General features: G+C 43.1%; 1 protein-coding gene across 3 annotated transcripts in view; it reads right to left on the bottom strand.

Moving 5' to 3' along the window:
• Fnbp1l (formin binding protein 1 like) overlaps positions 1-15,367 on the bottom strand; it is a 77,193-nt gene extending 61,826 nt beyond the window's left edge. For 2 of the 3 annotated variants that reach the window (XM_021645002.2, XM_021645003.2), the window contains exon 1: positions 15,025-15,263. In XM_021645002.2, the coding sequence (XP_021500677.1) occupies positions 15,025-15,048 (24 nt within the window). In that variant the 5' untranslated portion in view covers positions 15,049-15,263. Of the gene's footprint in view, positions 1-15,024 lie in introns of all 3 variants that reach the window. The other variant, XM_021645001.2, reaches the window with a different exon arrangement.
• Positions 15,368-16,260: the final 893 nt, after the last annotated feature.

Here is a 16,260-nt window from a genome sequence, read left to right as displayed (position 1 = left end):
ACAAGGTCTGTCAATAATCAGACTACAAATAAAGACACAACATACATTTACTTTTTTATTGATGTACCTGTGTGTGTATATACATGAAAAGTGTTAACACCAAAATCTTCAATTCCAATCTAACAACAACACTTTGATTATTGGTAACCCCACTCTCCAGAAGTGAAAAAGATCTGGCTCTTTTTATCCTCAATACAGTTATTCATCTGAACAATTCCCAGTGTACGACCAATATCCCAGTGCCACTGTTGACACTGCCCCTCAGTACCTTCCTCCTTGTACTGTGTTACATGCTGCCCCTTACTTTGGCCTTCTCTATCAGGCTGACCCCACTTTTATCAACTGGTTCCACTACCTTGAAGCTGGCTGTCTTCATGAATGGATATTCTACCTGGACTCTAATATACTGTGATGGTTATAGCTTAGACTCTCATTTACTCACTCTCAATGACTTGGTGGTCTGATACTCCACAGGGTCATGTGAAGGTGTCCTACTCTCTACTTGGGCCCTGGATTACCACTCCCCATTCCTGGCATCTTCAAAACTCAAATTCTCAAACCCTGATCTAGGGTATCACCTCTTCCAACTCTGTGAGGAAAATGACATTGAACATCCTCACTTCAACTACTCAGAAGGTATAAGGGAAAACTCCTGCAACTCATTTTAGATTCTGTTTTATAACCCTTCACTTATCCCTAACTGAATATTTTTAATCCACACCATTTGCTAATTCCAAACCAAAATGAATTAGTATATGTCCTAGAAGTTTTCAAAAGTAAAAATGTACTCACACAGAATATATATACGTGTGTGTGTGTATTTTCCATCTAAACACAGGATACAGCCACTTTGTACAATAAACCATCTATGTCTCTGCATCTCCCATGCCATCATTTACTATCAACATACAACCACCATTTGGACATACTGCAGAGCAGTATCTTATCTCTCAATGACTGTTCTATTTCACATTTTTCAAGATCAATCATTCCAAAATTCAAAAGTGATCATGTAAGGCATTACAGTACTTAAGAGCACTGATTATGCCTAAAAGACAGCTCAGTGGATATAGCACATGCAGTGTAAGTGTGAGTACTGGAAACCAACTGATCCCATATTAGGTACGAACAAACAAACCTGGGCAAGTACGGCAGCCTGCCTCTGTCTAAGTAAATAAAAGCAGAGTGCAATAGGAAGACACACCCAATGTCTCCGCCTCCACACACCTCCTCTCCTGAATAAAAATTGCTTTAGAATGTCTCTGCTCCGTACCATCTGCCTCTCTAGAACCATCTCCACCTGCATTTCTTTGGACCCCAACAGACTGCACCAGTGGCTTCTCTCATTTTCTGAATCTTCTTTGGGCTTGGGCTTTGGAAGGCACAAACAAGATACAAGTGAGGCCAAGGTTCTTATTCCTCTGGCTCTCTGCCTATCAGGACTCTGCAAGTTTCCCATGTTCCTCTACTGAAAGTCAGAGGCCCTGTCAGGCACCCCTCAGTCAAAATTACATAGGTGCCTGGTAACTATTTCCTCTCCTTGCCTTTAAGAGCTAAATAGTGCCAGGCAGTGGTGGCACTTTAATCCCAGTACTTGGGAGGTAGGCAGGTGGATCTCTGTGATTTCTAGGCCATCCTGGTCTACGGATCTAGTTCCAGGACAGCCAGAACTACAAAAAGAAACCCTGTTTTTAAAAAATAAAATAATAATAATAATAATAATAATAATAATAATAATAGAACCCCACCACCAAAACCACCAAAGACCTAAGTAGTAATAGCTCTGTTATCATGACAACTGTACTTGTAATGGACTGTTGGTACTTTTTCTTTATTGTTAGGCATAGTGGTACACTCCTGCAATGTCAATACTTCTGAAGTGGAAGCAAGAAGACCAGGAGTTCAACTGACACACAGCAAGTTCAAGGCCAGCGTAGGTAACATAAGAACATCTCAAAAAACAAAAAATGTCTCTTTATTAAATGTTCTTTCATTAGCCCTTTGTGTTGTTTCCTACCGGGGCAATAACTAACGTGGTTTCTGTTCAAAGACATGCTCAACTTAATGCAAGACATTCTAGGAGAGACAGCTCAGCAGTTAAAAGAGCGCTGGCTGCTCTTCTACAGTACCCAAGTTTAGTTCCTAGCACTCACACTGGACAGCTGACAGCCATCTATGAGACTCCAGACTCAGGGATTTCAATGCCCTCTTCTGACGTCCATAAGCACTGCACACATGCAGCGCACATACACACAGGCAAAACAGTTATACACATAAAATAAAGTGAATCTTTTTTAACTAAAAATATCTCCCATGGGTCTCAGAGAACACTAACATATACTGGGCAGTATTATCTTCCTTATAATAAACTGACAGACTGCTACGCTACCAAGACCAAATGTAGCCTTTTCATTGGCTTTAAAAAATTTGATGTTAAGGCTCTCCAAAGGCCTTCAGACTTCTAGCTTCATCCACATTTTACTTTTCTATCAATATCAGTTATTTTCCTAATACATACTACCACAGGAATTTAAGGTGAACTTTCACATACTTAGGTGAATAAGATATTTTTCCAAAGTTATACAAATGGGAAGAAGGGATAGCCCAGTGACTTGTTAGTGTTACCGAGGCCTTGGGTTCCAGTCATAGCACTAGAGGGAAAATATGCAAATAGGGAATAGTACAGAAAAAGATGCTGAGTAGCTGGAGGGATGGTCCTATGATTAAGAGCCCTTGACTGTTCCAGAGAACGCAAGTTCAACTCTTAGCACCTACATAGCGGCTCACATGCTCCAGGGGATCTGATGGCCTCTGTGAGCACTGCATGCACATGGTACAATACATATATGCAGGTAAAACACTCATACTCATAAAATATAAACAAATCAAAGCAAAATTTTAAAACGATGCTCAACACCATTTCTCACCTGACAAACACAAATCCAATCCACAATGAGGTACCACTTTATACCCATCATGAGAGCTATGGCTATAGCCAAAAAGGCAATGAAGGGCCTGGGGAAATGACTCAGAAGTTAGGAACATGCATACTGTTCTTTCAAAGGACCCTAGTTCAGTTTACAGCATCCACACTGGATGGCTCACAACTACCTGCAATTCCGTTTCTGACCTCCTCTTCTGGCCTCTGTGGGCACCTGCACTCCAATATACAGATACACATAACTAAAAATAAAAACAAAATCTTAAACTAAAACCATATTTTATAAAAAAAAAAAAGCAAATGAAGAGAAAAACAGAGAAACCCTGTTCTGGAAAAAACAAAAAAGGAAAAAGAAAAACATATGTCCACACAAAAACTTAGCCCCAAATCTTCACAGCAGCATTAATCACAGTAGAAAAATTAAGAAACAACCAGAATATCCAATGAATGGATTAATAAAATGTGCATATGCACACAATAAAATATCATTTGATAAAAAGAATGAAACAGTGATAAATGCTACAACGTGGATGACCTTTGAAATCATTATGCTAATTGAAACGGCCCATCACCACATATTCTATGATTCTGTTTATACACGATGTCCGTAACAGACAAATCTGCAAAGAAAGCAGAATGGTTTTCTAAAGCTGTGGGCAGGGAAGAGTAGAAAATACAGAATTGACTTTTAATAAATATTTCCTTCTGGCATGACAAAAAAGCATAGTAAACAGACACTGACAGGGAAAGCATTAAACAGATAAAAGCACAGGGAATATAGGAGGGAGTAAGACTGACAGAGGGATAGAAGGAAGATAGGAGGGAGGAAGGGAGTAGATCAACTGAGTGCGAGCACACACAGATATTCGTGTCTAAGTATGGAGGTTACAGTTGATAGCGGTTGTTCAGACTGAGTAATTTATATGAAGCATAGAACTGAGGGACAGAGATGGCTCAGTGGTTAAGAGCACTTGTTGCTCTCCAGACCACCCAGGTTCAATCCCAGCACCTACATAGTGTCTCACAACCAACTGTAAGTCCATTCCCAGGGTATCTGGTGCTCTCTTCTGACCCCAAGGGCACCACACACACACACACACACACACACACACAAAAGTAAAACACTCATACCCATGCAATAATAAAACATATCTTAAAAAAACAAACAAACAAACAAACAAACACAGAACCGATTTCTCACAGTTCTGGTGCCTGCTGAACCTGCTCTCTGCTTCCAAGATGGCCCTCTGTGTTGTATCATCACATGGTGAAGGTGAATGGCAATATGAGGAAACTCCTGTCCTTCAAGTCCTTTATACGGACTCCAGCCCCATACCTGGAGGCAATGTCCTTTCTAATGGCCTAATAACCTCCTAAAGATGACACTTCTAAATTCTGTTGCATTGGGAGATTAGTTTCAACTACAATTTGAGGAGGGAAACATGCACCTACTATATTTTGGCTATTATCAATAATACTAGTACTGCAATAAACATAGAATACAGTTTTCTCTTCAACATGCTCTTGATATATGCTCTAGCTATATACCTAAGAGTGAGATTTTGGACCATATGAAGTTCTAGTTCTAAATATCTTAAGAACTTCCATACTATTTTTTACATTTTGCTAATTTATCTTCCCACCAAAAGTAGTATACTTAAATGTTCACCAACACTTATTTTTTTCATCATATTGCTCAAGTCATGTTTATAAGATACATGGTGGTATCCATAGTGATTTCAAGCTGCACTCTCCTGATGAACAGTAACATTGAACATTTTTCTATATACTGCTGGACTTTTGAGTAATGTTTATTCAGGTCAAGTTCAAGTGTACAAGCACATGTGTATGTAACAGTGCATGCATGTGTGGGTACATATAGCATACATACGGAGGTCAGAAGACAGTCCTTGCCTTCTACTTTTGAGACGAGGTCTTTCCGTTGTTCACTCGTGCGTATACCATATTATCTGCCTGTATGTGTACAGGGATTCTCCTGTCTCCATCCCCACAGAGGAGCAATGAGACTTCAGACCTAAACTCAGGTCTTCGGAGCACAACAAGCACTCTACTTCCTGAGCCATCCCACAGCCCCCTTTGCCTGTTTCTTAGATCAGGTTATGTATAATCTTGGTGTTTCCCTTATCAGATACAGTTTGCAAAATATATTCTCCCATTGCAGACATTGTTTTCTTTGCTGTGTAGAGGCTTTTCAATTTAATGTAATCCCATTTGTGTCTACTTTTCTTTTGCTACTAACACTTTTGAGGTCATATTAAAAAAAAAAAAATCTCTGTCCAGACCAACATCATAGAGCTGTCTTTGTTTTCTTCTAGTATTTTTATAGTTTCAGAGCTTCCATTTAGGTCTTTAATCCATTTGGTTTTGTTATTTTTAGGGTTCTTGGGGTTTTTCTTTTTGGTGGGGTATAGTATGGAGTAAGGGTCTAGAAAAGTTTTCTTAAACAAACAACAAACTAGTCTTTCTCAACATGTAGGTTGCAACCCCTTTGGGAGTCGAATGACCCTTTGACAGGAATCACCTAAGACCATCAGAAAACACAGATATTTACATTATGATTCGTAACAGCAAATTTAGTTATAAAATAGCAATGAAAATAATCTTATGGTTGGGGTCACCACAACATGAGGAACCTGTATTAAAGGCTGCAGCATCAGGAAGGTTGTGAACACTAGTCTAGACAATGACATGTTAGAAAATATCCTCCAAGATTCAAAATGACAATACTACAGGGGATGTAGCTCAGTTGGATGTAGCTTGAGGTGGTAGAGTGTACAAAGTCCTGGCTTCAATCCAGAACACTGCACAAACCGAATGTAGTGTTGGATGGCCATCACCTCATCATCTGGAAGTAGAGGCAGAATGACCAGATTTTCAAGGCCTTTGCTACCTAGCAAGTTTGAAGCCAGCCTAAGCTACATGAGATCTTGTAGCCAGAAAAAAAGGACCTTCAGAAAACAAAATATACAATTAATCAGCTCTTACCTATTAGGAACATAATACCAAAAATTAAAATCTCAATATAAGAAAATCCTGGTTTCCAATAATGGCAAACTAGGTTATTTAGACCAGTATCACTCTTCTACTGGAGGGTCTTGATTAAAATGTATTTCAAATAAGCTAAAGCAACAAAAACAAGCCACGTTTGTTATGGTTTAATTGTGAAATGTCCCACACAGGTTCATGTACTTGAAAACTTGGCCCCCAGCTGGTGGCAATGATTTAGGATGTAGTGGTAACCATTAGAATTGGTGTCTAGCTAGAGAAAATGGGTCCCTCAGAGGCGGGTCTTGAGGGTTCAAGCCTGCCCCATACAAACTGTTAGCTCCCAGCACCACTGACAAGAGCTGCCATGGACTTGGTGTCTATGGAGTGTACTCTATGAACCAGGAGCCAAAACAAATCTTTTCTCCCTTAAATTGATTCTTTCAGGGGCTTCGTCAGACCACTAAGAAAAGCTACTAAAAACAAAATTGTATAAAATTACAATCTCACAAAATTAAAAAAATGAACATCCAAAAAATGTATGAGTCCATAAAAAGCTACCTCTGTCCTAAGATGTGTGAGAATTTTGAAAAATTAGATCTTTGTTTCAATACTGTAACAAGGCACAGGAAGAGAAAGCAAATCTTACACAAGTAAATTCCCAAATCTTAAACTTGGTTCAAGATGGTCTCAGACTAACACATGACAAAGAAAATAATTCCTACATATGCAACTAACCATAGATGGACAGTTCTCCTAGATCTCATGTCAAAATAGGAAAGAACAAATGCATGAGGACATACTATATGACAGAACTCTTATGAAAACCGTCCTTTGTTTTCCCAGTTCATCACGGCAATTCATATTGACCTTCCTGCAGGTTACAAAAATCTGGGTGCTCAGTCTCCTTTTTAACCCAGAAATATTAAAGATAACCAGCTGCACTCAAATAATCAGGAACAACACAGCCCCCAACATAAATAAACAGAACATTTTCATATAAAGAGATACAATCGATCTCATTTCCAAGTTATGAAAAAGAGTACTAAGGCTAAAACAAATACAGCTATCCCTCAGAATCCATTTAGGAATGAATCCAGGACTGCTCACAGAAAGATCTATGACTGTTTAAGTCCCCTCTACAAGATGGCACCATATCTGGTACAACCCAGGCATACCCTGAAAATTTTCTCACATACTTTACAACATCTCTATTGTATTAATATTTAATGCAACATAAATGTTATGTAAACAGCTGCTCTACTACATGGCTTAGGGAATAAGAAAGTGGGAGAAGGGTGAAGGTAGTATTTTTTTGGTGTTCCATACAGAAATAATCTTTTTTAAATATTTTCAAACCACAGATGGCCGACTACACTGGTGCAGAACCCAAGGAAGGCCAGCTAATTACATATCCAGGAAATAAAAACTACCTTAGGATCTAAAGCATAATTTAATTACAAAGTTACAGCAATCTGTTGAATTTCTCCACCAAGTTATGAAGTATCTGAGTGCTTACAGAGCCAGCTGCTTGTCTAGAAGAGCAAAAGCAAAACAGGTACTTTCACTAACTAAACGTAAAATGCTAATGTGCCAAAATGGAAATATCTGACTATAAATGTATGCTTTTCAAATTGCCATGAGCATATAATAGATTTCACACCCAGTGCTAGAAATTAAACCCAGATAGTAGGCAGCAAATACTCTGCCATGGAGCCACATCTCCAGCCCCCTCATCTGGTATTTTAAAGACTGCTGATTACTGTTCTACCAAGAAATTACAGAGAAACCAAGCAGAGTGATGCACACCTGTACTCCCAGCACCTGGGAGCTGGAGAAAGGAGGGTTCCTAATTCAAAGCCAGCCTCAGCTGCATAGAGACTTTGAGGTCAGCTTGGGTACAAGAGCATTTCTCAAACAGACAAACAAAAACATAAGGAAAAACTGCTCCCAAGCCCTAAATATTAATATTAATTTGGATTCAGTGGGGATATTTTATACAAAACCTTTTTCACTGTGCCCTTCTCAACAGCCCCTAAGTGCTGAATCCCACATTAGCAAAGCAATCAGATATCATCTTATAAGGCCTGATAGCATAAAAGAGGTTTCAAAGAACTAGTCAGAGGAATTATGCAAAAGCAATCACAAATTTTACCACAATGTTATTTTAGGAACAAAAGAAGAAAATGCTGAAAAGCATGAATGACAATATTAAAACGATCTGTAGCCCCTACAGATTACTTTCAAAGCACAATTTTCAACTTAAGTCATTTATCCTCATATCATTAATTAGAAAGTGGTGTCTTGATGTGTGTGGTGGCACATGCCTTTAATCCCAACACTAAGTTGGCAGAGGCAAGGGTATCTCTGTGAGTTTAAGGTCAGCCTCGTCTACAGAGCTGTCCAGGACAAAGAGTCCAGGACAGCCAAGGGTCTGTTACACAGAGAAACTCTGTCTCCAAAAAAAAAAAAGGTGTCTCACTCAAAAACAAGTTTTTATACATAAGAAAAGATTTAGTGCATAAATCAGCTCAGAGCTCTTAACAGAGCAAAGGACCACAGTCGAACGAGCTGCCTTTTCCCACTGAAGAGGCTTTCACTTCCAGAAACAGCTCTGTAACTAAAGTGATACAGAAGTAAAAAAATCTAAATGGCAGGTGAGAGAAAGGAGTAGCAGTATTAACAAGTTGTGGTAATAATTCATATTAAAAAGTTATAGCCAGTTTCAGAATCAATAACATACTAATATACTGAAGAAACCAACTTTAAATTTTGTGCAGGAGAGATGAAATAGATGCAATTTTTATCTTTTAAAACCTAAAAGAGAGCTAGAAACACAGCTCAGCAGTTAAGAGCAGTGGCTGCTCTTCCAAAGGACCAATGTTCAATTCCCAGTACCCACATCACAGCTCACAACTATTTGTAACTCCTCTAAAACTCCAGTTTCAAGAAATCCAGTGCCCACTTCTGGCCTCCAAAAACACATGCACACACATGGTACAAAGACATACATGCAAGCAAAATGTTCATACACATAAAATAAAAACAAATACAAATTTAAAATAAATAAGTAAAATATAAGGAATGATTCTTCCTTTCACCAAAGAATTGGAGAAGGAAGAAGCAAACTGAAGCAAACTAGGATTTCCTCCTGTAGATTTTAATGGTTCAAAGACTGGTTAACTTTAGCACATAGTTAACATTAACTATATGCTAATGCACAGCCACACGTACACAGACACACAAATACCCAGTTCCTGAATCAAGCAATCAGCCAGACCAACCTCTGTGCCTGGTTCCTGACTCACTACTTTCAGGCATTTTAATGCAAGCCAGAGCCAACCACTATAATCAGGTTGTCCTAGAAAACATGTATTCAAGTTCCTATCTGAGTCAGGCTATATGCCAAGAAGCGCATTGATAACTGAGGAAACAGTAATGAAGCAGACAATGAAAAAGCAATGAATAAGACATGCTCTCTGCCCTCCAGGAACTTGAGAATTCCCACATGCACAACCGTTCTCATTCTAAAACCTAGGTGAAATGACACAATCTTCCTAAAGTTTTCCCTAAAATGAACAGAGGAAAAAAGCAATTTTTTATAGTCTTAACCTTTAGTTATCACCTTCTACTCATTTTAGCGTTACTAATAAAATCTTAAGTCAGGGCTGGAGAGATGACTCGGTGGGTAAGAATACTGGCTGCTCTTCCACAAGAGACAGGTTCCATTCCCAGCACCCACATGGTAGTTACAACCATCTATAACTCCAGTTCCAAGAAATCCGATGCCTTCTTCTGACCTCAAAGGACACCAGCCTCACCTCTATATACATATGTACACTTATATACACAAAAAAAGTTTTAAATGATATGAATGACCAGAGATTCATATTTCTGTCAAATTGGTTCTTTTCGTTTAAAAGAATACACAAAGCCTAGCTTACTGTATAAGCCATATAGGGCAGCTCTCAGTTTTATTTACTGAGGCAGGGTCTCTCACTGAATTGGGGGCTGGCCAACTCTGGCTAGTCTAGCTAGCCATCTTCAGGGAACCTGCGACTACCTCCCAAGTACTGGGATTTCAGACAGCTGTCAGACTGGTCTGACTTTTGCATGGGTTCTTGGGGATCAGAACTTCAGTCCTCACACTTCAACAAACAAATGCTTTATACACTAAGCAATCTTCCCAGACCCTGTAGAGAAATTTTAATTTAAGAACATGGCTGCTCTGGCAAGAGACATTCTAGGGTCTGTGTGATACTGCTAGGATACAGACACGTTTAATCCCGGAAGAAAAAGCCAAGATCTCTGAGTTTAAGGCCAGCCTGGTATAAAACAAGTTTCAGGTAAAGAAACGCTTAGGTCAAGGTATGGTGGTACACACCTTTAATCCCAGAACTTAGGAGACAGAGGCATGCAGATCTCTAGAGTTCTAGTCAGTGCTCGTCAGGCAGTTTGGCTGAGTCAAAGAGTTGAGAGGCAGTACAGTGGAGGTGAGTTCGTGCCAGTTAAGTTTGTGGAGTTCAGGGGCAGTTTTACCAGGACAGTTGTACAGAGAGAGAACAAGCTAGACACAGGTAAAGACAGAACAAGCCAGAGAATGAGAAAGAACCAGAAGATAAAAGAGATTGCTAGCTACTCTGAGGCCAACAGAGCAATTCAGTGCGAAACTAAGAGAAGCCAGATTTAATCAGTCAACTTGGAGAGGATTTTGAGTCAGAACAGCTGAGCTAAACCATCCAGCCAGAGTTCTGAAAGAACCAGAAAGGGTGAACTTCTTCACCCTTATGTGAATATTCCCCCTTAAGTGAACTTATTCACTTGAATCTCAGAAGCTGAAAACATTGTAGGCCTAGATAGGATTGTACAGAGGCTAGAAGCTTCCAGGACTAGGCCTAGATTAGCAGGAGGAGGTAGTAAGCCTTCCAAACAACAGGAGAATAAAAGCTAGTATTACAAGACCCAAGTAGCAAAATTTTAGTAAATATATAATTTTGATGTGTCTGCTCTATTTGTCTTTTATATACATATATGTATATATATGAATGTTTACTGCTACAAATATTTTTTCTGTTGACCATTAACTGGCCTCTCAGAAAACTAAAATGTCACCTCCTGACAAGTCAAATTTACTAAACAAAGGAGTTTTCTGACTCCCTTAGCTTTAAAGAGGAGCTATTAATCATAATATCTGCACTTGGGGGCTAGAGATGGCCCAGCAGTTAAGTACACTTACTACTCTTGCAGAGGATCCATGTTCAGTCCCCAACACCCACACGACCAGCTCAAAACCATCTATAACTCTAGTTCCAAAGGCTCTAGCGCCCTCCAAGGGCAACAGGCACACACTTGCACATCCATGCAGGCAAAACACTCATTCACATAAAGGTGAATCTTTTTAATCTGCACTTTGTAAAATCACTGACTCATATGATCCTCTACTAATTCTTTGTGTGATAAAAAGGGTCTACATAATCTGCAATGCCCAAGATGTCACTAATAACACATCCTGAAAAAAAAAAAATGCAGGCTGTTCACTCTAGTCACCTTATTTAAATGCTCATTTAAAAGTAGAAATCTCTTAAAGCACAACTCAAATACACTTAACAATTAATGCATAAAGCTTAAAAGAACACAACAAAAGCCTGATTCAATCCACTTAGCAAATCACTGTTAGTTCTGAAAACGAGTGTCACAAATAGTGGTTCTACAGAATACCTTTATTTCCAAATTTACTGTAAGACTTTAAGAAGCATTAACAGGCAAGCTATGGAGGTGTACACCTACACCCCAAGTCTGAAGCAAATAGATCAGGAATTCAAGACTACCCTGGGGTGCAGGGTGAAACCCTATCAAAGAAGATTAAAATGACAAAGGAGAGGGGGCAGGAACTGGAGATATCAATGTTGATAACGTGTCCTTGCAAGTATGAAGACCTGAATCCAATCCTCAGAAACAAGTTAAACAAGGAAAAAGTAAAAGAATAAATGCCCGGGATTAATCCCAGCACTGAGGAACCAAAACAATCGGACTCCTGAAGCTCTCTGGCCACCAGGCTCACCTAATCAGCAAACTCAAAATCAAGGAGAAATTCTGTTACAAAAACAGGTTGGATGACTCCTCAAAAACACCCGTTTGACCTCTATCCTCTCTTGCATACATGTACAACCACACATGCAAATACACACCAAAAAAAAAGATAAAAAAGCAAAAACCATCAGTTACAGCAAATTGCTTAAATTTGAGCACGTAACTGCATATCATCAAATCTGTGTTTAACAAAGAATGTTTAATAATTAAACCTTTAGGACAGTAACCCGATCCTAACGTTACAATGTGACAACTGTTTTCTACACTTAAATTTTGAAGAAAAATTTCCCAACATCAAATTCTCAAAGACAACAGACACTATAGGCTTTTGTATTATACTACAACCCACTGGAAAGCACAACATCTCGGTTCAAGACTGCACACTGGGACTGGAGACACCCTGCTTCCGCAGAGACCTGGGTTCAAGCCCCACCACCCACGTCAGCCGACTCCCAAGCGCCTGCTCCTCCAGCTTCCTCCTCTGGCTCCCTCAGGCACGCATGCACATGCCTACACACATGTACACACAAATTAAAAATAATTGGTTTTAAAACCTAAACAAAGTCCAATGAAGTTTTGTTTAGTCCAATCCCAATCCTTTACGCCAAGTTCAGTTTATCTGAGGCTTAGACACCAAGCTGGTATTAGCGGCATCTACAATATTAATTTGTAATAAATGTTTCCCCTCAAATCCTCAAACCATTAAAAATGCTTAAGTTTAATGGAAAAATTAAAAGTATGTTTCTAGAATTTCCAAGTTATATTAAAAATAATTTTTAATTTGAACCTTAATTCCCATCACTGCTTATCTTTTCAAATTACTGAGAATTATTTAAAAACTGAAAGCAAATAAGTTACAAGGTACATTCTTGTGGAGGACTGGAATTCTTTCTGAATGTGGCATATTCTTAACTTTTAAGTAACTCTGAGCTTGTCACAGTGGCTCACATCTGTAATCTCTCAGTACTTTGCAGGCTAAGGAAGGAGGATCACTGCCAGTTCTGGGCTAGCCTGAGCTACATATATTATTTACATATCATATATATAAATTAAAACCTTTAAAATTATATTGTTTTACCTAGAATTGTTTCTTCTTAAAACTTTGTAGTAGGATACAAAGTGAATTTCTTTAAATCTAAGTAATACTTCTTCATGGTTTTCCTGTAGGCAAAAAAATAAATATCTTCTCATAAAGATGGAGTGTAAGGGGTTGGAGCAATGAATGGCTCAATGGATAAGAGCACCTGCTGCTCTTACAGAGGACCCGAGTTTGGTTCCCGGCATTCATGTTATAACTGTCTGTAACTACAGCTCCAGGGGATCTGATGCCCTCTTCTGCCTTGTTCTATATACCCAGTCAGGCACAATAAACACATGTTTTTAAATTAAAAATAAGGGGCTAGAGATACAGCTTGAGCGGTAGTGTGCTTGTCTAGCATGTGTGACGTCTTGGGTCTGATCGCCAGTTCCAAATAGTAAAATAGAAAACAAAACTATACCTATTTCCATAAACTGAAATCCACCATGAAATGTACAAATACGAGGGGGAAAGCTTTAATCCCGGCAGTTGGAGGAGGAGTCAGGTGTATCTTGTGAGTTCAGTTCAAGGACAGCCTGGTCTTTATATGGAGTTCCAGGCCTGCCACGTTTATAGTGAAATTGTCTCAAACATACACTCAAACGGGAAAGGACCAACAATGCCCGAAAACCTAACTGATGTTACACGACTCGTTTACAAACGCGCTCACCATTATTAGAGGAACCAGTGCTGTCTGAAACAGCACTGTGAAAACAGAATGGAGAGCTTCCTGGGGCATTTTGTCTTTGGAGTGGTGTGTTTGCAGACTGGGCAAACACTTGTGCAGAGTGTTACAGGGCAGATTCCTGGGGGCTGGGTTAGGTCGGTACCCAGATGAGCTTTTAAGTGTCACTTCTAAAATTCCCAATCTACAACGCACGGGGAAAGAGAGGGAAAGAGAGAGAAAGGGAGAGAAAGGGAGAGAGAGGGAGAGAGAGAGAGAGAAAATTCAGCCTTCGGATTAAACGAGCTGCTTGGAATGCCAGTTAGCGAGCGCACCCTCTCAAAACTTGTTCCTCCCCCCCCCCCCCTCTCTCTCTCTCTCCAGAAATTTCCCGAGATTTTCGCAAACAAGGGCATGGAAAATATGCACAGGTGGGATGAGAGAGAGAAAGAGAGAGAGAGAGAGAGAGAGAGAGAGAGAGAGAGAGAGAGAGAGAGAGAGAGAGAGGTGGCAGAGGCCAGCGGCACTCGAGACAGCGCCCCCGTGCCGTGAATCTCGCCGGCCGCACCTGAGAAATCACTGCCCTGCACACCTCCACCCTCAGGTGGCGGCGTCCCGAGCCAATTCCCCTACCCATCACCCTCCTCCTGCGCCCTGCTCGAGCACTGGCCATTGTCTGGAGCCTCCTGCACCGGAGAAAGACCCCGGAGAAAGGAAGGGGGGGAACGGGAGGGAAAGCAAGCCGCGCGCTCCCTTCGGCGGAGGGCGCGTCCCTCCCTCGCTCCCTCTACCTAATCCCGCTCACAAAAGGCGGCCCCGCCAGCCCGGGAAGGCTGCAACCGGAGCTGGCTGGCCGGCGCCGAGTCGCGGGCGCCCCGGGTCCCGAGCGCCGGGGCGAGAAGGAGAGGGAAATGGGCGTGTGGGCTGGGCCTGGCTGGCCCGAGGCCGGGGCTCGGAACAAAGCCGCCCGGCTCCCCCCTACCTGGAGCCGGGGCGTCGCCCGGGCGCGCGGCGCGGGGGGGGACCCGGAGCGGCGGCCCCGCGGGACAATGGCCCCCTCCCTCCCCCGCCGTCGGGCGCGGGGTACAAAGGCGCGGCGCGGGGCTGGGGCGCCCGTCCGCCGGGTCGGGCGGAGGCGGTCCGGTCGCCGGCCCGCGGCCCCGCGGGCTCCCGCGGCACAAAGGGGAGCGGGACAACCCGAGCCGCGCCGCCCCGGCTTCCCGCCGCCCCGCTCGCCTCACTCACCCACAGCTCGGTGCCCCAGCTCATGGCGGAACCCGGCAGGCTGCTCCCGCTGTCCGCTCTGACTTTCCCTCCTCGGGAGGCTCGGGCAGGGCGAGTCTCCGCCGCGAGAGCTGCCGCCGCCGCCGCCGCCGGGCTCCCCAGTGAGCGAGAGAGACGCGACTGAAGCGAGCCGCCGCCGCCGCCGCCGCGTCCCCGCCTCCCGGCAGCGGGGAGGGAGGGAGGGAGGGGGCCCGCGCCGAGGGGAGGCGGGACGGCGGGGAGGGGGCGGGCCGCGGTGCACCCTGGGATCGGGGCGGGCCCGCACTGGCGCGCGCGGGGGGCTTGCGGGGTCTCCTCGAGGCCGCCCTGGCCGCGGCCCCAGGGCCGTCGGCGGCGTCTTCTCCGGCCGCGGCCCTCCCCCCCGGCCCCGGGATGGAGAGGGGAGGAGGACGCCCACCGCCCCTGCCTTGCTCGGAGACCCCCCTCAAATGAGACGACCCCCCCACACACACACCACGTCAGCCTCCCCCTGCCGACCGCTGACAAAGAAACCTCATCCAGACGCTGGAGCCCAGGGCCGGGGCGAGTGCTGAGCCAAGAGGTCTTTCTGGCTGAGGGGCTTCTCGTGCCGCGCTCTCATGGTTCAGCCTGCGCCCCTCGGGGACCCTAAACGTGTGCCGGGGTCAGAACGCCCAACGCGAATGCAGCGCGTCTCTCAAGTCTGTGTCAATGAAGCCTTTTGATTTTATTATAAGTTCTTTCGGGAAGTCTTTATTATATATGTTTTTTTTTCTTTCTTTCTTTAAAGAGGCAAACGATGCAGGAGGCATTTGGAGAAGTTGCCTCGGTAAAAGAGTTGGCGTGAAGCGAACCTGGCTGACACCTGCGGGAGCTGCCGGAGCTGGCCGGTGTCTCCCTCGTGCAAAACAACCTGTGCAGAGCCCGAGGCATCTCTTGCCTCCGGCAGGGATCTTGGCTGCAGACCACCACTTCTTTCCCAGCCTCCCTCCCCTGGCAGTCAGCAAGGGTGGCTGGCGTTACCAGATCGACTGCAGCACGCTCAGTAACTCCCGGACATATGCTTTGGTATTAATTGCTTGTCGCTTAAAACACGCACACACACATTTTCAATCTTTAACTAGGAGAGTACTCCTCCGGGAGTCATGACGGCTGAGTGCTTCGAGGCTCCCCAACAGTCGGCCCCGAAACTCCTCCCCTACGGGACCGGCACAGGTGTTCCAGCCGCTTCCTCCCCGG

Source organism: Meriones unguiculatus, chromosome 10 (genome assembly GCF_030254825.1).
Source record: "Meriones unguiculatus strain TT.TT164.6M chromosome 10, Bangor_MerUng_6.1, whole genome shotgun sequence".
Classification (NCBI taxonomy): domain Eukaryota; kingdom Metazoa; phylum Chordata; class Mammalia; order Rodentia; family Muridae; genus Meriones; species Meriones unguiculatus.
The sequence above is the reverse complement of the archived record's forward strand: the minus strand, read 5'-3'. Positions and strand labels throughout refer to the sequence as shown.